The 20,646-nt window shown below is 43.1% G+C and overlaps 1 protein-coding gene across 1 annotated transcript in view; it reads left to right on the top strand.

Moving 5' to 3' along the window:
- Gapvd1 (GTPase activating protein and VPS9 domains 1) overlaps positions 1-20,646 on the top strand; it is a 160,471-nt gene that overhangs the window by 58,405 nt on the left and 81,420 nt on the right. The window contains exons 9-12 of the mRNA XM_080272171.1: positions 5,983-6,146; positions 7,600-7,840; positions 9,844-10,047; positions 14,062-15,698. Of these exons, the coding sequence (XP_080128297.1) occupies positions 5,983-6,146; positions 7,600-7,840; positions 9,844-10,047; positions 14,062-15,698 (2,246 nt within the window). The remainder of the gene's footprint in view (positions 1-5,982; positions 6,147-7,599; positions 7,841-9,843; positions 10,048-14,061; positions 15,699-20,646) is intronic.

The raw sequence follows: 20,646 nt of genomic DNA, 5'->3' as shown, positions 1-20,646 counted from the left end.
TGAAGGGTGGAGTCATCAACATAAGAGTGGATAGGATTAGATATACAGCTTAGAAGGTCTTTGATGGATAAAAGGAAGAGAGTTGATGATAGGACAGAGCCCTGAGGAACACCACTGTTGATAGATCTAGAAGAACGATGGCCGTCTACAACAGCGGCTATAGGATGACCAGAAAGGAAGCTATAGATGAAGGCACAGATAGAAGGATAGAAACCGTAAGAGGGCAGTTTGGAAATTAAAGACTTATGCCAGACTCGATCGAAAGCCTTAGAGATGTCAAGTGCAAGGGCGAAGCTTTTGCTAAAGTCCTGAAAGGAGGATGACCAGGAGTCTGAAATGTAGGTGAGAAGTTCGCCAGTGGAGCGTCCCTGACGGAACCTATCTGACTATCAGAAAGAAGGTTGTGACAGGAAAGATGTTAATTATGAGAGTTAGAGAGGTTACAGAGCAGTGTGGCTTTAGGAGAGGGAGAAGATGCATGGATCAGGTGTTTGCTGTGAGTCAAGTGTGTGAAAAGTATTTTACGAAAGGCAAGGATGTGTTTTGGGCATTCATGGATTTAGAGATAGCGCATGATAGAATTGATAGGGATGCTTTGTGGACTGTTTTAAGATTATATGGACTTGATGGTAGGTTACTAAAAGGGGTGAAGAGTTTTTATGTAAATAGCAGAGCATGTGTAAGAGTGGGAAATGCTGTGAGTGATTAGTTTCCTGTGAGAGTGGGGCTGCGACAGGGATGTGTGATGTCGCCTTGGTTGTTTAATATTTATATGGATAGTGTTGTAAGGGAGGTGAATGCAAGAGTTTTAGGTGGAGGTCTGAGTCTGGTGAATGTTGATGGTGGAGAGTGGAATCTGAAGCAGCTGCTGTTTGCAGATGATACTGCACTGGTGGCTGATTCAGAGGAGAGATTGAGACAGTTGGTAGAGGAGTTTGGAAGAGTGTGTGAAAGGAGGAAATTGAAAGTAAATGAGAATAAGAGTAAAGTGATGAAGTGTGCGAGGTTGATAGATGGTAGGGGGATGAATATAGTTTTGAATGGTTAGTTGCTTGAGGAGGTAGAGTGTTTTAAATATTTAGGGTCACATGTTGCTGTTGATGGAAAAGTAGATGCAGAAGTGAAGTTTAGAATGAATGAAGTAGGAAAAGTGCTGGGAGGAATGAAAAAGGTGTTTAGATGTCGTTTGCTTAGAATGGATGTAAAGAGAAGGCTGTATGAGGGTGTTGTGGTACCGATTGCATTTTACGGGGCTGAAACACGGAATATGGGTGTAGCAGAGAGGAAAAGTTTGAATGTAATGGGGATGAGGTGTCTGAGGAGTATGTGTGGAGTGGCATGTATGGATCGAGTGCGAAATGACAAAGTGCGAAGGAGAACTGGAGTTGTTCGGGAGATGGCTGATAGAGTTGAGCAGAGGGTGTTGCGACAGTTTGGGCATATGGAGAGAATGGATAATGAGCGATTAGTGAAAAAGATAACTAGATTTGATGTCAGAGGTGTAAGGCTGAGAGGGAGACCACAAATAGGATGGATGGACAGTGTGAAGAGAGCTCTGGATGTGAGAGGGATGTCTGTTGAGGAAGGAAGAGTGGCTGTGTGTGACAGAAATAAATGGAGAGAAATTGTGATTGGATAAATGATGACGCAGCCCTGAGGAGATATTTTCCCGCATTTGGTCTGATCAGGTAGTCAGGTCAGGTATGGGTAAGGGGATGGATCTATTATGATGTGGCAGGGGTAAACCAGCTCTGCTTTTGGGCCCTGCTGCGGATGTCACTGATTGCACTGCACAGTTGACCCTTGTGCGGTGTGGTGCAGTGAGGATCTGTCCCTTCTCCCCTTTGGGGCTAAGATGCGAATGAATGTGTTTGAATGGATGAGTAAATGGGAAGTGTGTTGTCCTGTCTCGGCTACCTCCCTTGCCTTGGGGGAAGCAGCCTAGGTATATATATATAGATAGATTAAGAATTGACTCGAAAACTTTTGAGATACAGGATGTTAAAGCAATTGGACGATAGTTAGAGGGCTGGAAATGGTCACCCTTCTTTGGGACTGGCTGAATGAGAGCAAATTTCCAGCAAGAAGGAAAGGTACAAGTTGATAGACAAAGGCGATAGAGCTTGCCAAGGCAGGGTGCAAGCACAGAAGCACAGTTCTTGAGAACGACAGGAGAGACTTCATCAGGCCCATATGCCTTATTAGTATTGAAGCCAGTGATGGCAGAAAATACATCAGCTGAAGAAATTTTAATGTCAGCCTTGAGGAAGTCAGTGGGGGTAAGTGATGGAGGAACAGCACCGGAATTGTCTAAGGTGGAATTGGAGGAGAAAGTTTGAGCGAAGAGATCTGCTTTATTAGTAGAAGAAATAGCTACAGAGCCATCAGAGTAGAAAAAAGGAGGGAAGGATGATGAGATAAAGTTGTTAGAAAGGTTTTTGGCAAGGTGCCAGAAGGAGCGGGAAGAATTCAAGTTGGAGAGTTGAGAGCATTTAGTACGGATGAAATTATTTTTAGCAGAGCGAAGAACAGACTTGGCACGATTCCGGGCAGAAACATATAAAAGATGTGATTCAGGGGTGGGTTGGTTCCGGTATCTTTTAAAGGCCCTCTCCTTGTTGCGGACAGCATTAGAACAAACGTGAGTAAACCAAGGCTTTCTTGCATTAGTCAGAGGATATGGGAAAGGAATGTATGCTTCCATGCCCGAGAGAATAACGTCCGTAATGCGCAAGGCACACTCAGATGACTCTCAGCCATAGAAGCAATAATCATTCCAGGGAAAATCAAAGAAGTACAGTAATCCCTCTAATATCCGAACGCCCAATATCCGAACATCCCCACTAACCGGACATAATCCTCCTGGGATCCAACATTCCCAAAATGGGCCAAAAACTGCAAAAAATTCGAAAAAAATCTGCCTTTTTTCCCTCCCATAATTTGAAATTCCCGCCTGGCGCCAAACAGCTGTTACACCATGGTCCCTTCACCCCTTCCTTCCTCCCCCTCCCCCCTCCCCTGTCAGGTTGCCATTTGGTATTTTTCATTACCAAGTGTGGGCCAATTTGGTAATGAAAAATTCGTTTGGTAATGCATTAGAATAATGCATTACCAAATGGATTTTTCACATGTATGAGGATACACAGGATGGAGATGGTGGATTGTTTGCTCTCTCTGATTAATCTGCTACCCTACATAGTGTGAAAATAATCAACATGGTGTTAGTTATAAGGAGAGTGATTACATGTATTTCCACTTGTATATATAATTAGTGAAGAATATATGCTAGCTTTACGAATTTGGTAATGAAAAGTTATATTTGACAATGAAAGTTGAGGAGATTGGTAATGTGGCTGTTGCGATCTGGCAACTCTGTTACCCCACCAACATCAACAGTCACAACTTAACTCTGATGGAGAGCAGATACTCATAACAGTGCAAGCCACAGGTGCTTGTTTTTTGTGAATAAACAGTGAATAAACTGCAATACCTTGCCACTAGAACACACAGGAATTTACAGTGGTGTGCAGTGTTAAGAAATTAGAATTTAGAGTGCAGAGGATTAACTGTGGACTGCAAACTGGCGGTTCAAACCAGTCCAAGACCAAGGGACTTGTAAGTACCCAGAATGTTTAATATTGTATAAACTCACCTCTAAAACCTCATTTTATGGTTCTTTTGCATTTATTTTAGTCTTTTATGTCCCTTATTGGTGTGATTTGGGTCTTAAATAGGTGCAATGCATGTCCAGAGGGAGTTGTATAGGTGTTTTTCAGAGTTAGGGTCCATAAGTACTAGTCCATAAGCTGGGGCCCAATATCCGGACAGGACCACTATCCGGACCTGCCTATGGCTCTATTGATCCGGATATTGGAGGGGTTACTGTACTGTCTGAGGGCCTCCCAATCCGCAGCTCCAAAGTGCCACAGACGACATTTCTTTGGAGGGTCCACAGGCCGTACTGGAGTGATAGGAGAGGTTAAGGTGATAAGGTTGTGATCGGAGGAGCCCAACGGAGAGAAAAGATTAACAGTGTAAGCAGAAGGATTAGTAGTAAGGAAGAGGTCAAGTATGTTGGAGCTCTTTCCAAGGCGGTCAGGGATGCAGGTAGGGTGCTGTACAAGCTACTCTAGGTCATTAAGGATAGAAAAGGTGTAGGCTAGTTCACCAGGTGGATCATTGAAAGGAGAGGAGAGCCAGAGGTGGTGGTGAACATTGAAATCTCCTAGAATGGAGATTTCAGAGAAAGGAGAAATGGATAGAATGTGTTCCATCGTAGAAGAAAGGTAGTCAAAGAATTTTTGATAGTCAGTAGAATTAGGAGATAAGTAAGCAGTGCAGATATATTTAGTCAGACAGGAAAGCTGAAGCCAGAGTGCAGAGAATTCAGAAGAATCGTGTACATGAACACGAGAACAAGATAGGTCGATGCGTACATATACGCAACATCCACCTTTGGCTTTGAAATGAGTATAGAGAAAGTAGGAGGATACAGAAAAGGGTTTGCTGTTTGTTGCCTCAGACAGCTGAGTCTCAGTTACAAAAAGAAGGTGAGGTTTAGAGGAGGAGAGGTTGTGCTCAACATAGCAAAAGTTAGAGAAATGGCCGCAAATGTTGCAGAAATGAAGAAGAAGAGAGTCAGACATTGGTTCCAGGCAGCTCGAGTTGTCACCGGGAGAGGGGCGGAAGGTGGGGGCATTTATGGTCCCTCCCCCCCGGGAATCAGAGGCCACATGTAATGCTGCCATGATTTTTTAATTTTGGGAATGGAAGTGTAGTGTGTACTGTGCATGTAGTTTGGTGTTGATAGTTAGAGAAACTTGTATTGGAGAGCATGCTGGCCTACTCTCTGTGTTACTGAGACACCGAAAAAGTTCAGCAAAGGGGGATGGTCAGGACTTAGTCCCGAGGGCTGATGAAACGAGAGCTCTAGCTCTCCCTATCATCAGCTTTCCATCCACCTTGGGAGTACTGCCCTGCTCGACTGGTGCTACAGTCTACTCCTCACAAAGAAATAGAATCTAATCTAATCTATTTGTAAGATATAGAATCTAAAGGTGAATGTAGGGAAGAGGAAAGTTATGGTCTTTCAGAGAAATGAAGTCAGTGAATGTACAGTGAGTTTGGATGAGAAGGAAATTGAAAATGTGAGTGCTTTTGAGTATGAGGATAGTCTGATGAGTAAGGATGGAAGTTTAGAGGGTGAAGTGCTTGAAAGGGTACAACAAGGAAGAAAAGTTGCTGGTTCTTTGAAAGCATTGATAAGAAGCAGGGAAGTGAGCATGGAAATGAAAAAGTTACTGCATGACCTTATTGTGATACCAACCCTAACGTATGGAAGTGAAGCTTGGACCTTGTTGGAGGGACGCAAATCAAGAGTGAGAGCAGTGGAAATGAGTTATTTAAGAGGAACATGTGGAGTCACATGGAGAGACAGACTGACAAATAGGAAGTGAAGGAGCATTGTGGTGTGGATGTGGGTGTGATAAGAAACATTAGGAGAAACACAATGAGGTGGTTTGGCCATGTAGAGAGGATGGAGATCAAGAGACTAATGAGGAGAGTGTGTGTGAATGAGGTGGAAGGGGGGAGAGGGAGAGGGAGGCTGAGGATAAGATGGAAGGATGGAGTGGAGAGGTGTATGAGAGAGGGAGTGTGAGCTAGGAGCAGGGCGGTGAAATGGCGGGGGACAGGCCGACTTGAAGGTTGTTTGTGGCCATCCCTTACGAATTAAGACATCTGTCAGTAGGTAGATAGATAGATGATGAATATTATTGATGAAGTTGGAACACATATCATGATTTAATATTTCATGCTCTAAGTGGAGCAGTGATACTGATTAATTGTACAAAAAAAAAAAAAAAAAAAAAAAAAAAAAAAAAATCACTCCTGTCTGCTACACTCAGTCCTCTCTACTTACTGTATGAACTCATTATGTTGTATATATGTGTGCAGGTATAGATAATATAAAATGTATTGTAGGTGCTTATTGAACTGCCCGAGGATGATGTGATGCGTAAGGACCTGGAGGCAGCCATAGGACGCCTTAAGCCTTCAAACTTCTCACCCGCTCCCACCTCCACCCCTGCCCCTTCCACACCTAACACATCCAAGAAGAACCTGCTGGGGAGGGTCAAGAGCAACAGGTAATGCACCTCTTGTTCAGCATGACCTTTGTCATTAAGTCATGTGTCATCTGAGAGGTGGTAATTGATGCAGGAATATTCTAATTGATTTTTTTAAATTGCATTATTAGGGGTAATGGGAAAAGAATTCCACATTCATAATTCCCTGTGTGTTGAAGCAGGTAGCTAAAAGGGCCAGGAGATTGGAAATGTGTATCTCAACTCTTAATACGAGCATAGGGATGTATTGAACTCGCCAGCCAACACTAAAGGTACAAACAGCATTGTACCATCTGTGGCTTGAGAGGAGGGGAAACAGTGCCCAAGACATCCTCTCCATTCATGTTTTATGGGCTGCCAGTCTGATATGGTAACTGTTCTCAGATCTCCTCACCCCATGCAAATGCAGGAAAGTTGATTAGGATAGTGATTATGTATTTTGGTTTTTCAGCATCCATATACTCCCGTATCTCAGAGTCATGGGAGGTCTTTCAGTCATATAATGTTATTAAGGGCTCAGGTCACTTCTTATCCTTAACAGCTTTGGACTGTGATAGCCTGTCCTTGGGCTTCTCCATCTCAGAGGCATCAATATGGGATATTTCATTATGATTACCAGTATTACTTATGGTATCAGCAAATAAACTTATACATCCCTGTTATTAACTAAGACATTCATACGTACTCATTTCTAGTAGAATTCTTGCTGTGTTTTCTGTGCATTTTTTTGTTATTTGACCAGTAGTTGAGCATTACCTGGAGAATTTAGTTGATGGATTAAACCCTCAATGACCTTTCTTTATGTAGGGGTATGGTTAGCAAATGTGAAACAAGGAAAGTTTGATATTGAAAATGACTCATACTGTGTGTTTTTTTGCATGTCCAACTCTGGACAAAGGCTTCAGGGCCTATCTCCTAGGCCCAGTAGTCCTCCTTGGGGCCCAGTAGTCCTCCTACACCTCCATATGTCACCACTTCAGTGCCAACCTTCACCATCCATATTGAATACATGCTAAGGCTGTCTCATACAGGACTGATGAACTGATATTGCAGGAGGTACTTGTACAACATGTTGGCGGGTCATATTGTAGATCAGAAAAGTCTGCTTTTCATGAAATTCGAATCCATAAACTGTTCCCTGCCCCAGCTGGGATTCAAACCTGGGTCCCTGTGGACTGCAGGCCGCCTCTCTACCAATTCACCCTCTGCCTCAGACATGCATGCATCAGCCCAGGTCACCTAATGGCAGCTCTTCATGTTGCTTGATCTCCAGCAGCCTCCCTATTCAGTCCCCTATCCTTGAGGTCTCTCTCTGACCTCGTCCCATGTCTTTTTTGGTCCGCTTCTTGCAATCCTACCCCGGTCGTTCACTTTCTCACTTTCTGCATCCAGTTGTCATCCTCCATCCTCTCCACATAAATGTCAGACAATGATGATAATATATGTGTCCATACCTTTGCCCCCTTTCACATAGAATCAAAACTGCCAAGAGCCAGAGTGAAGGTAGTGGTGACTCAGATTCAGTAGGGTCACTCCAGGAGTCGGGTACTGGGGGCTCCTCACAGCTTCCAGGGCAGAGTAGCAGCACAGAGGATGGAGACAGTTCACCTCCACCCCTTGACTATGATACAGTCCTGGTGATTTCACTAACCACCTCTGGACCCCCTGAGTGCCCAGGACTGATGTCTGAGGAACAAGTTTTATCTACCGTCCAGGTGAGTACTGTAATAAATACCAGAGGGAATAATTCAGTTTTTTAACAGTTTTAATATTGTTAGATTCCTCGATGCAAGATTTTTGTAATGTACTTTATTTGTACTTGATTCTGCAGCACTTTATTTCTACTTGATATTATGCAAAGCTTTGTTTCTACTTGAAATTGATTTTGCAGAGCTTTATTTGTACGTGATGTTGATTATTCAAAACTTTATTTGTACTTAATATTGATTATGCAAAACTTTATTTGTACATGATAGTGAATATTCACTTGATATTTAACCCCTTAACCGCGGGGCGTCACTTTTGTGACGCTCGGGCACAGTGGATCATACTGCGGGGCGTCACTTTTGCGATTCTGTGTTGTTTTCATCTATCAGTACTGCCAGTGTCCAACAATAGTCAGCACTGGTAATGTCATCTGTACTCCCATCCATTCTTGACTATTTAGCCATTTATCCCCATTCTTGACTCCCCACCCTACCTCCCCTCCGTTACCCTATCCTCTCGCCTGCCCGGCCGCGCTGCGTTAAGCAAATCTTCCCCGTGAATTTTCCACTGATTTCATCCATTGAAATAAGCCCTATGCCTTATTCTTATACAAAATAATATATACAAAAAAAAAAAAAAATAATAAAGTAACTGATAGTACCATACACCTGGAGTTGGCTAATTATCACCTAGCAGCACCCCACATGCACTTGTTCACTAATTTTCCCTGGTAATTCCCCCTTGAAATATGCCATATAATCTATTCTCGTAATAAAAATATACATAAGGAAGGAAGGGAGAAGCCTAAGTGATATTTACATTCACCTGGAACTACCTAATTTCCTGCCAATCATTTCACAGCATATAAATTAGCAGCTGTCACCTCGCTGACGTTGTCAACCCTTGGCGGCCCCATATCCGCCTCGTCATTTAGTTCAGTGTTGTTTCTTGAGATGAAAGCTTGTAGCACTCGCACCCCTCCATTTCCGCCGCTTCTAGAGGGCCCTGTGACCTCCATCCCTACTAAACCTCGTGTGGGAAGGGGTAAAGGACGAAATGACTGCTGTGGAGCGTGAACTGGCTAATTTATCCACGATAATGATGGACAGTGACTACAATCTTTCTGGTGAATCGTGTGATGAGCCAGTGGAGGAAATGATGATAAGCTACGAGTGCTTCAGTGTCCCAAGTTCATCCTGGCTCCAAGGGAAAGGAGCCCTTATTTGCTGGAAGTGTAAATAATTACTAATATAAGAATATGAGTACAAATACTTGGAGTAATGACAGTCAAAGCTTTGCTCTATACACTAGTTTACTGAACGAGAAAGTTAATGCCTGGAGTGAAAATAAACTACTATTACTGAAGGAAACTTATGGATAAATACTGTATGTATATATATATATATATATATATATAAGTGTAATAAAGTAATAGGAATATAAAGTGTGAGTGTGTTTATGAATAATAAATGACAGAATACCGCCGGGGAACGAGCGCAAGTGGGAAGCTCGTATGCGCTTATAATTTTCATTGCTTTCACGGTTTTTTTTTTTTTTTTTTTTTTTTTTTTTTTTATTCCAAACTACTTGAAAATCATAGAATAGTGTTTCTAGTGATAATATCAGGCTGTGGTAATCATATTACGGGGTGTCGGGAAGTGTAAAGTGGAGAATTCGTTACCCAAATTCAGAAGTCTTCACAAGTCCTACAGTACTCGATGAAGGCTCAACAAACATCCCAGGAGAAAGCTGAAGGTATGTGCCATATGCACATTTAATTATAATATGCTAGGAGTAATAACTGATTTTTGGCAAATATTTTTAAAAAGTCAGTTGGAGCATGAATATCCTCACGGGATATGCAAGGAGCGCAAAAACATCGCCGCGGTGTAGGGGTTAATATGCAAAATTTTTATTTGTTCTTAATATTCAGTATGAGAACTTTATGTGCATTTGATGTAAAATATGCAAAACTTTGGCATTATATTTCTCTGTTATTGTCTGCATATAGGCAAGCAAGCCAACATCTCGTGTACGTATGAATGTTGAAGAGGAAGGTGATGGTGGAGGGGGTGAAGCAACCACTGAGAAACGAACTAGGTTCTCTCTCTCCCATGATGAGGGATCCATTGGCAATACCTCTGACAACCTGGAGGCAATAAGTGAAGCTGCCAGCAATCATAGTGTTGCCTCCAGTCTGGATGATGTTGAACAGGTACCATGATACAGTATAGAATACAAGTATACAAAATAAAAATTAAACCCCTTATGGGATTTTGATGCATTTTGTGTCAAATTTTCATGTAGTATTAAGGATGTGATATGCATTGTTTGCAGACTTTTAAGAATGATTTTTGATCTGTTGAAAACTTAATGATCTGTAATGAGAACACTGTGTAATTAAACAAGTTTGAGATCTGAACTGTGTACTGTGAGTGTGGCCTTCAAATCCCGTCATCTCTCTGATGCAATTTGTAGTGTAATTTTTTGTCTTTGTAGATTATTGTCTATCTATCTATCTATTGCCAGACACCTCAATCCCGTTTGGGGTGGCCACAAACAAATCGCCTCCAAGTCGCCCTGTCCCCTGCCATTTCACTCCCCTGCTCCCAACTCACACCCTCCTCTCTCATATACCTCTCTACCCCATCCCTCCATCTCATCCTCGGCCTCCCCCTCCCTCTTTCCCCCTCCACCTCACTCACATACACTCTCTTCGTCAGTCTTTCACCCTCCATCCTCTCCTCATGGCCAAACCACCTCAGTGTGTTCCTCATAACGCTTCCTATCACATCCACATCAACACCACAACGCTTCTTTATATCCTCATTCGTCAGCCTGTCTCTCCATGTGACTCCACAGGCTCCTCTTAAATAACTCATTTCCACTGCTCTCACTCTTGACTTGTGTCCTTCCAGCAACGTCCAAGCTTCACTTCCGTACGTTAGAGTTGGTATCACAATACTGTCATGTAGTAACTTTTTCACTTCCATGCTCACTTCCCTGTTTCTTATCACTGCTTTCAAGGAACCAGCAACCTTTCTTCCCTGCTGTACCCTTTCAAGCACTTCACCCTCCAAACCTCCATCCTTACTCATCACACTACCCAAGTACTTAAACGTACTCACATTTTCCAATTCCTCACCATCCAACCTCGCTGTACATTCACTGACTTCACCTCTCTCAAAGACCATCACTTTACTCTTCCCTACATTCACCTTTAGATTCTGTTTCTTACAAACTCTCTTAAACTCATCCACCAAGCCTTGCAGCTCCCCTTCGTCTTCACTCAACAACACAGTATCATCTGCAAACAACAGTACAGGGAGTTTCCAGACACTATCCTCTCTCACCAGGGCCACTCCAACATCCACTACCCTACCTTGTACCTCTTTTATTACCCCATCCATGTACAGATTGAACAGCCATGGAGACATGACACATCCCTGTTTCAACCCAACCTTCAAAGAGAAAAATTCACTTAGTTCACCATCCACACGCACTGCAGCCTTCGCACCATCGTACATACTCTTCACAGCATTCAACAACTTCCCATCTACTCCATATATTCTTAACACTTTCCACAATCCTTGTCTATCCACCCTGTCATATGCTTTCTCCAAATCCATGAAAGCTGCATACAACTTCTTTCCCTTCTCTAGAAACTTTTCCACTAAAGATCTGAGAATGAATATCTGATCTACACAACCTCTTCCCTTCCTAAAGCCTCCCTGTTCTTCTCCAACTAATTTCTCTGTTCTTTCTCTAACTCTGTCAATAAGTATCCTACCATACACTTTTCCTATTATACTAAGACAAATGCCCCTATGATTACCACACACTTCTTTTTCCCCTTTTCCTTTGTACACTAGACAAATATGATTTTGCCTGGTAGGGTTAAATGTAAGTGATCTTCTGTTTGTCTCTAAGTAAAATACATTCAGTATTTTAATTTGCAACCTTATCATATACATACATAGTTGCTATGGTTCTAGTATGTTCTTCATACATACAGGAGTATTCAGAGACAGGAGACTCAGCACAAGTGCACCATTGATTTTTTTCTGCATTGACATTAACAGTTTTCACATAATTTATCTAGGGCACCATAATACCATAGTGGGTGGTTCATTATCAGTGTGCAAGTGTGTGTGTGATATCCCCATGGGTACTCAATATGAATGTAGCTGGGATCATTAGCAGTCACATGGAGAGAATGGATGCAAACAGTGTACTGAAAAAGTTATACTGCATAAGTGTGAGTATATGGGCAGGAGGAGGTATGAAAGCGGAGAAAACTGTAGATGGGTAATGGACATGAATGTATGGGTGAACTAGATGTGGAAGTTGAAACAAAAGAATTGGCTGAAGACAGGTGGATAAATGAAGTATGTACAGAGGTGCACGTTATGGGCATTGTGAAGCACAGTTTTATGTGGATTGTTCAGCATTTGCATGGAACCAAGAACTTTGAAGGCTTGAATGATGTGTAGATAGATGTCTGACAGTTGAAGATAGCTTTTGTACTTTTGTGCATCACTTTTCCTGTTTGTTGAATCCTCCCACCCCATGCAAGTAGGAAAAGGGATTGGATAATGGTGATGATGATAATGATGATGATGTTGGTTATTGTTGTTATTATTAGTTTTATTATTATTATAGTGGCAGGTGGAGGCGCTCATCATCCACTCACTCGATGTAGTGCAGCTCGTGGGTGGCTGCCCTTGCTTCTCTTCCTTCCTTCTTTCCTTCTTTGCTTCCTCTTATGTTCTTCTTTCCATCTTTCTTTCCTCATCTTTCTGTCTACAGGTGACTCAACATTGAGTGACAAGCCAAATGGTTTCCTGTACACCTGAAAACCTTTTACTATGGTGGGTGATAACCATATAACCAAACTATGGCACCTGGTAGTTTAGTGGGTATTTATGGCACTCCAGCTGGATTGAACCCATTTCAGTTTATATTGAAGGGGTGGTTGGGGTTTACTGCTCACGTAATGCCAGTCAGGGATGGGTGACACTGGTCACTCTCATCTTAATTTTCAGGACCAACTTGCCTGACCCCTGGCTCCTACACATATGGGGAAACACAGAATTGGATTGGATGATGTATATATGTCTGGTGTTAGGTGGGGGCACTCACCATCCACTCACCCGATATAGTGCTGCTCTCGGATGACTGCCTTTTCCTTTCTTCCTTCCTTCTATCCTTCTGTACTTTTCTGTCTTTCTTTCCTTCATTCTTTCCTCTTCCTTGTGCCTACAGGTGACTCTACACTCCCTCTTTCTGTCTTTTTTCCCTTCTTTCTTTCCACGTCCTTCTGCCTGTGGGTGACAGTACACTGTTTGACAAGCTTTGCCAATGTTTCCTGTACACCAGGAAACCATTACTATACTGGGAGGTAACCATGTAACCAAATTAAGGCAGGTGGTGGTTTAGTGGGTAATTAAGGCACTACAGTTGGATTGAGCCTGTGCAGGTTTATATCCAAGGGGTGGTTGGGGCTTATTGTTCATATAATGTCACTCAGGGATGAGTGAGGCTGGTCACTGTTATCTTAAATGTCAGGACCAACTTGCCAAGCCCTAGGCTCCTACGCTCCTCATGGAGCAGCACAGTATTAGTTGATGATGGTGATGATGATACATGTATATTATTGTTGTTATTTTTTATTTGTTTTTAGTTTTACACCTCATTCACATTATTATTATTATTATTACGATATGTATTCTTTCCTTCATTATTTCCTCGTCCTTCTGCCTACGGGTGACTTTACACTCCCTCTTCTGTCTTTTATTCCTTCATTCTTTCCTCTTTCTTCTGCCTATGGGTGACTCTACACTGAGTGACAAGCCAAATGGTTTCCTGTACACCAGAAAACTATTTACTACGCTGGGTGGTAACCATATAACCAAATTTTGGCGCCTGGTGATTTGGTGGGTAATTACTGTGCTCCAGTCGGATTGAGCTGGTGAAGGTTTATATCCAAGGGGTGGTTGGGGTTTATTGCTCACATAATGCCACTCAGGGATGAGTGAGGTTGGTCACTCTCATCTTAAATGTCAGGACCAACTGCCTAGCCCCGGGCTCCTACGCTCCTCATGGGGCAACGTAGGATTGGATGATGGATGGATGGATTATTATTATCATTATTATAATTATTTTTACAGCGTTATTAATATTTCACACATGCATTATGTCAGTGCATTAAGATATTCATTCATTTCAGGAGGACCAACCTGACAACTTGTCAGACATGGTGTCAGCAAATGTATCTGGGCGAGGAACTCCTAATGTGTCTGGGCGTGACACACCTTCCTCTCAGGTGACTGAAGGTGAAGAACCAGGGCTCAGGAGTGGAGAAGAGAACCAGCCTGCACCTCCAAATGTTCCTGTTACTGTTCCCAAGCCTGCTAGAGCTGATATTGAGGAAAAATTTGGCAGGTTTGAGATTAAGCCATTGATTGGTGGTGATGAGACCATATCCTTGGTGTCTGACACCTGGAGTACTGATGTCTTGGCCAGTGATTCAGAAACAATCGAAGCAGCAGACAGAGCAGACCGAGGAGACCAGTTTCATGACCAGTTGCTCAATCGACACCTGGCTGAGTTGGACAGGATGCAGGGTGATTATTTGAGTGGAGATGCAACTGGTGAGACCTTTGAAACTGCCTCTGAGGCATGGAGCACGGATGTTTTAGCCTCTGATTCTGAAAGGATGACTGAGTTTGACACTGACGATGCTCAGAGTGTGGCCCGTTCAGATGATACGGGACGATCGGAGGTGGAGGTAGAATTAACTGGCAGTGATTTGTTGCGGCCAGAACCTCACCAGGAAGAAAATGTGACCCCAAGGGCTCAAGGTTCACGTTCTCCTGTGGATGGTGCTGTTGGGGGAGGCAGTAGTGGGGGGATACTGAAACCCATGCCAATGATGCCTGTACCCCTTAGCTCAGACTCCAGCAGCAATATCCCCAGTGGAATTCTCAAGCCCATCCCAGTGCTGCATAGTAGAATAGGTAGACCAGCCACACCACCCAGAGTTGAATTTCAGCCGATTCGCCAAACTGACGAAAATGAGTGCATCATGGACAGAGTAGAGTCAGACAGGGAGAGAGAGGAAGAAATCTCACAAGCAGAACAGGAAATAGCATCAGCAACACAGTCTCTTGGTCGATTAAGTCTAAATCTGTCAACTCTTCCAAATAATGGGATTGTGTCAGGTGATCAGCATCTCTTGCTCAACACATTTATTGGTGATAGTGGAAGGAATAGTGGTCTGATGGATCTAGGAAGCAGTGGAGAGAGTGGGCATGCAGTTGTGGCAGCCCATCACAAGCTTGTTTCCAGTGACCGGGGCTCTGGTGAAGACAGCAGTCTCCATCTTAGTACCACAAGTTTAGCCTCATCCAGCAGTTCTGGATCAGATGTTGTGGGGGGATCAGGGAAGTTAAGATCTGCATCTAATGCCAGCTCTGGTCCAACTACAGATTCTGTTGATACTCCAGAACCCAATGCTCTTCCCTCCAGCATGGCTGCCACTGGAGCCATTCCAAAGAGTATCAGCTTTGATAAAACTGCTGAGCGAGGTGACAGGGATACATTGGATGGGGATGCAAAGCATAAGCGGGGCTTTTTCAAGAATTTCAAGTTACCAGGATTTAAGGGTAGACGCAAGCTTCCAGGAAGTCGCTCAGGTGATGATGCAATGTATATGCGTGTGGGATTGAATAGCCAGGATGTTAGTATCAGACGGGCACTCTCAGAAGAAAACCGGCCTCCAACCATTGAAGAGTCAAGCGATGATATTCTTGCAAAATACAGAAAAAAGCCTGAAGTGGACACTTCAGAACCAGATAGTAGTATGCTGCCAAACCAAGAAAGTACTCTGTAAGTATCGAACTGTATGTAGCTACATATATTAGTTGCTATTGTAGTAAGAACCTTTCAGATCACCACCGCATGTGGCAATATAGTAATAGGAATAAAATGCAAGCTGGTGTGCTGAAGGGGTTGATAGAGATTTCCCCTAACCATTTCAGTATGACAGATGAGCCCTGAATTCATCAAAATCATTAAGTGGTTGCAAAACTGTTATAAAAAAATCTGTTATTGAAGGGGCTGATTTTGTGGGTAGACAGGGGGAAACTTTGAATTTACCACCTCACCTCACCTAATGTGATGATATTCTCAGTATATACAGTAGTTACAACCAGAGGTTTATACATTACATAAATTTCACCATGTTCTCTTTACAGCATTTTAATTTTTTCAGCTGGAGGACATCAGGTCATTTGTATTTTATTCTTGCCTTAGACATAATCATGCAGGCAGGGGAGGACTTTTCATTTGGGAGGGATTACCTGTAACCTACATTTACCCTTTCAGCATGACAGGGCTTTCATAGGCTTGCTGAAATTGGTTCAAGATAGCAAAGACAAACCAAAAATGAAGAAGAAATAATTGATCTCCATCAGCACTTTGACTGACAAGTGTATAATCATCATTCTTTGATGAGCCAGAATAGAATAAAAAGATTCCCCTGTATTAAACAGGGTAACTGTTTGAATCAGATGATGCCCAGCATTCTTTTGGTTGATACTTTCTTTCTCCAGACAGTTTTATTCAGCTTTGGATAGGCCTTTCATAATGAAGGGATAATGAATGGCGTATCTAACCATTCAGTTTTAAAACTCTGAAGCTGAATAAAATCATTTGGAGATTTAAAAAAAAAATAAGTAAAAGGTCATCATTCTCTGAAGGAGGAAAATTTCTAAGTTGTTAGGTGTAATGACAATGTTGTACAGTATATCAGCTATATGCAGAGCTATAGCATCTGGTATATAAAAGCTTTGAGGAAAATATATACCTAACTTATTTGTACAGTACCTGTGCTTAATTTGGCAGTGTTTTCCAGTCATTCAGGCATATTTAGACATCAAAACACACATAGGCATATCAAAAGTAATAGTAAACACCAAGAAAACCATGCAGGAAAACAACTGAAAAAAAAAAAAAAAAAAAAAAAAAAAACTATCTATCTATCTATAGCCCGACGCCCTAATCCCACAAAGGGTGGTCGCAGACAAAACGCCTCCAAGTCGCTGTGTCACCCACCATTTGACTACCCTCCCTTATATACCTCTCAACTCCATCCCTCCACCTCATCCTCGATCTTCCCCTCCCTCTCCCTCCCTCCACCTCACCTACATACACCCTCTTAGTCAGTCTTTCATTCTGCATTCTCTCCACATGTCCAAACCACCTCAGTGTATTTCTCTTAATCTTCTCAACCACATCCACATCCACCCCACAACATTCCTTCACTTCTTCATTCGTCAACCTGCCCCTCTATGTCACTCCACATGCTCCTCTCAGGTATCTCATTTCCACTGCTCTCACTCTTGACTTGTTCCCCTCTTGCAAGGTCCACGCCTCGCTTCCATACGTCAGGGTAGGGATTACAATACTATCATGCAGTTACTTCTTAACTTCCATACTCACCTCCCTATTCTTATCACTGCTTTCAGTGAACCAACAACCTTTCTTCCCTGCTGTACCCTTTCACGCACTTCATCCCCCAACGTTCCATCCTTACTCATCACACTACCCAAGTACATGAATGCACTCACTTTCTCCATTTCCTCACCATCCAACCTCACTGTACATTCTGTGACTTCATTCCTCTTAAACACAATAACTTTACTTTTGTTTACATTAACTTTCATATTCCTCTTCCTACACACTGTCCCAAATTAATTCACCAAACCTTGCAACTCCCATTCATCTTCACTCAACAATACTGTATCATCAGCAAACAGCAACACCGGAATCTTCCAAATTCTCACCCTCATTCATTAGAGCCACCCCTACATCCACTGCCCTACCTTGCACCTCCTTTACAACCCCATCCATGTATATATTAAACAGCCATGGAGACATCACACAACCCTGTTTCAGTCCCACATTGAGATCAAAGAACTCACTCAGCTTACCATCCACTCGCACTCTAGCCCTAGCTCCTTCGTACATACTCTTCACAGCACTGAAAAATTTCCCCTCCAAAATAAAACACCCCATCTATACACTACTGTATGTACAGTACCCCTCCTTATTTTGGTAGTGTTTTCAGGTAACTCTGGCATATTTTGACCTCAGAACATACATAGGAATATCCTAAATAATTTTGAACATCAAGAAAACCATGCAAAAAAAAAAAACACTAAAAACCAAAAAACACCTTGCCTAAACACTACTGTATGTACAGTACTCTTCCTATTTTTGGCACAATTTTCAGGTCATTCTTCCGTACTGTGACCTCAAAACACATATAAGATAATGCAAAATAATTTTCAACACCAAGAAAACTATGCAAAAAAAACAATGATGACCAAAAAACACCCTACCTAATCGCTACTGTATGTGCAGGACCTCTCCTATTTTTGTCACTGTTTTTGGGTCATTCTGCCACATTGTGACCTCAAAACACACACAGGAATATCCTAAGTAAATTTTAGCACCAAAGAAACTATGAAAGAAACCTAAAGCTACCTGCCGAAAAACATTCGGTTGGGGTACTTACAGCTACCGCAAATTGACTTAGGACCTCCCCCCCACAAGGTATTAAAAAACACAGAAATCATAGTATATCACAATGTTTGTTCATGAAATGCTATTCCTTAACATGAAATCATGTTTCCCCTGTTTTTCGGACCAGTTGGATGCATTTTGGCATGGAATCACTTGGATCTCTAAAGTAATCTAAGGACATTTCTTTGCACCAAACATTTGTCTGTTCAGTCTTGAGGTTGTCCAGACTGGGTGTCTTCTTCTCTGCCATGATTTTCTTCATCTTTGCCCAGCAGTTTTCTATCGGATTTAGATCTGGACTGTTGCCAGGCCGGTCAAGGACCTCAATCCGATTATCCTGAAGCCATTTTGTCACCTTTCTTGACTTGTGACATGGAGCTGAATCATGTGTGAAATAGTTGCACCCATGAATAGAAAAAAAAGTTTAACAATGATCTTTCAGATCTTGAATATACCGGCCACCATTGATCATCAAGTTCTTAGGAAGAAAGTAGAGGCCTCCCCTTCCCATTTCACCTGAGAAACATCCACATACCAGTACTGATTGTGGTTACTTAATAGTCAGCACCATGTAAGCAGGGTCATATCGACTACGGGAGGCAGGGCGACAAACCTTGGCAGAATGCACCTGGAGCACTTGAAATGTGCTTTCATTGGAAAACATAACTTTTCACCACTCATCCAGTGTCCAGTGTGCATACTTCTTAGCAAACTGAATGCTCTGCTTCTTCATGCGGTCAGTGAGAAGCAGTTTCTTCGCTGTGGTGCATCTTGGCAAACCCAGCTCCTTCTGCAAGTGGTGTCGGATAGTTCGAATTGAGACGTCTTGTAACAGCTGGGGATGTATTCTCTTCAATTCTGCTGCTGTCAGTCGAGGATTCTTGATTACTTCCCTCTTCAGAAGCATATCTGTAACTCTGGAAGTCGTCCTTATCTTTCCACTGCCATGCTTGTGCTCTGGTACGACATCAGGTTGCAGGCCATGCACTGCAGCAAGAATCTTCATGACAGTCGACTTTGCGCTTCCAGTATGTTCACAAATCGTATTGATAGGGACATTATCCTGCTTGCATGAAATGATACGGACAATCTCATCCCTTGAGCAGTACTTTCCAGACATGTCAATCAGCTTTAGGAAAATAACAGGGCAAACAGTAATGCATACGAAAAAAAGGAAAGTGCAAGCTCGGAGCAACGGGAACATATACTTCCACTCTCGCTTCTGGGCAAGCATTGACATGCTGAGTGTTTCACCACCTCCTGCCAACACCAGAGGAGTTGCCAGTTACTTTTTGCCCCCAAAATTCACTTGGTAGAGGTGGAAACACAAAGCAGAGACAGACAACTCACCCATAGCAATTCTGTGTGTAGGTCCTAAGTCAATTTGCGGTGGGTGTACCTCCCAGTGCACCGCTGCCGGCCTTTGTAACCCGCCACCTCCAGCAGGTGTAGAGTTGTCCTATGTGGTCTAGTGGCAAACAGTAGCACCTAGCAGAGTTCAATAAACTCCCCATCATCAGCCTCAACCTGCTGGAGCTGGGCGATGACTGGTGATGTGCAGTGGGGTGATGGTGGCCTACCCACCTCAGGAGACTTCAAAGACATGTGCAAACTTTTGTCCAGTGGAAACTCATTGTCTGTTGACGTGCTTAGTTTCGAGTCCGAAGGTGAAGACGGGAAACTAGCTGGTAGTGGTGGTGGTGGTGAGAATGGGCTGGCACTCATGGAGGTCGCAGGCTTGAAGAATGAGTCGATCCTGGTCTGACGATAGGACTGACGATTCTGCCGGAGGATGACAGTGTCCTGAACTGCCTGCAGCTCCATTGCCAGGTGGAGTGGCACCAACTCCCTGTCACAGTGTTGGTGCTCAGCATACTCCAGCACCCCCTCGAGATAACCACAGAGGACAACTAAGACGAGGAACTGAAGGAGTTGTGGAGGGCTGCGTGTCAGGGTCCTCATCCTCATCCTCGTCAGTCCCGCTGGCCTCTTCCATGCTCGCAGAGGCAGCAGTAGCGATCTCCTCATCAGACATGGTCTGGTACAGGATCGTCGTTCAACCAATCCCGCACGTCATCGACATCCACCTGCTCTCCTGCTTGTCTAAGGGGACTGTGGGAATCATCCACGTCAAACCCCTTGAAGTCGTGCTTGGCATCGATTCCCTGCAGATGAGACCAACTGCTTTCAAGGGTTTTGACGGAGACTTCCATCCATGCAATCG

Source organism: Coenobita brevimanus, chromosome 50 (assembly GCF_032717465.1).
Source record: "Coenobita brevimanus isolate Jiangsu-jjx chromosome 50, ASM3271746v2, whole genome shotgun sequence".
Taxonomy (NCBI): Eukaryota; Metazoa; Arthropoda; class Malacostraca; order Decapoda; family Coenobitidae; genus Coenobita; species Coenobita brevimanus.
Note: the sequence above shows the minus strand (reverse complement) of the source record. Positions and strands in the feature narration are given on the sequence as shown.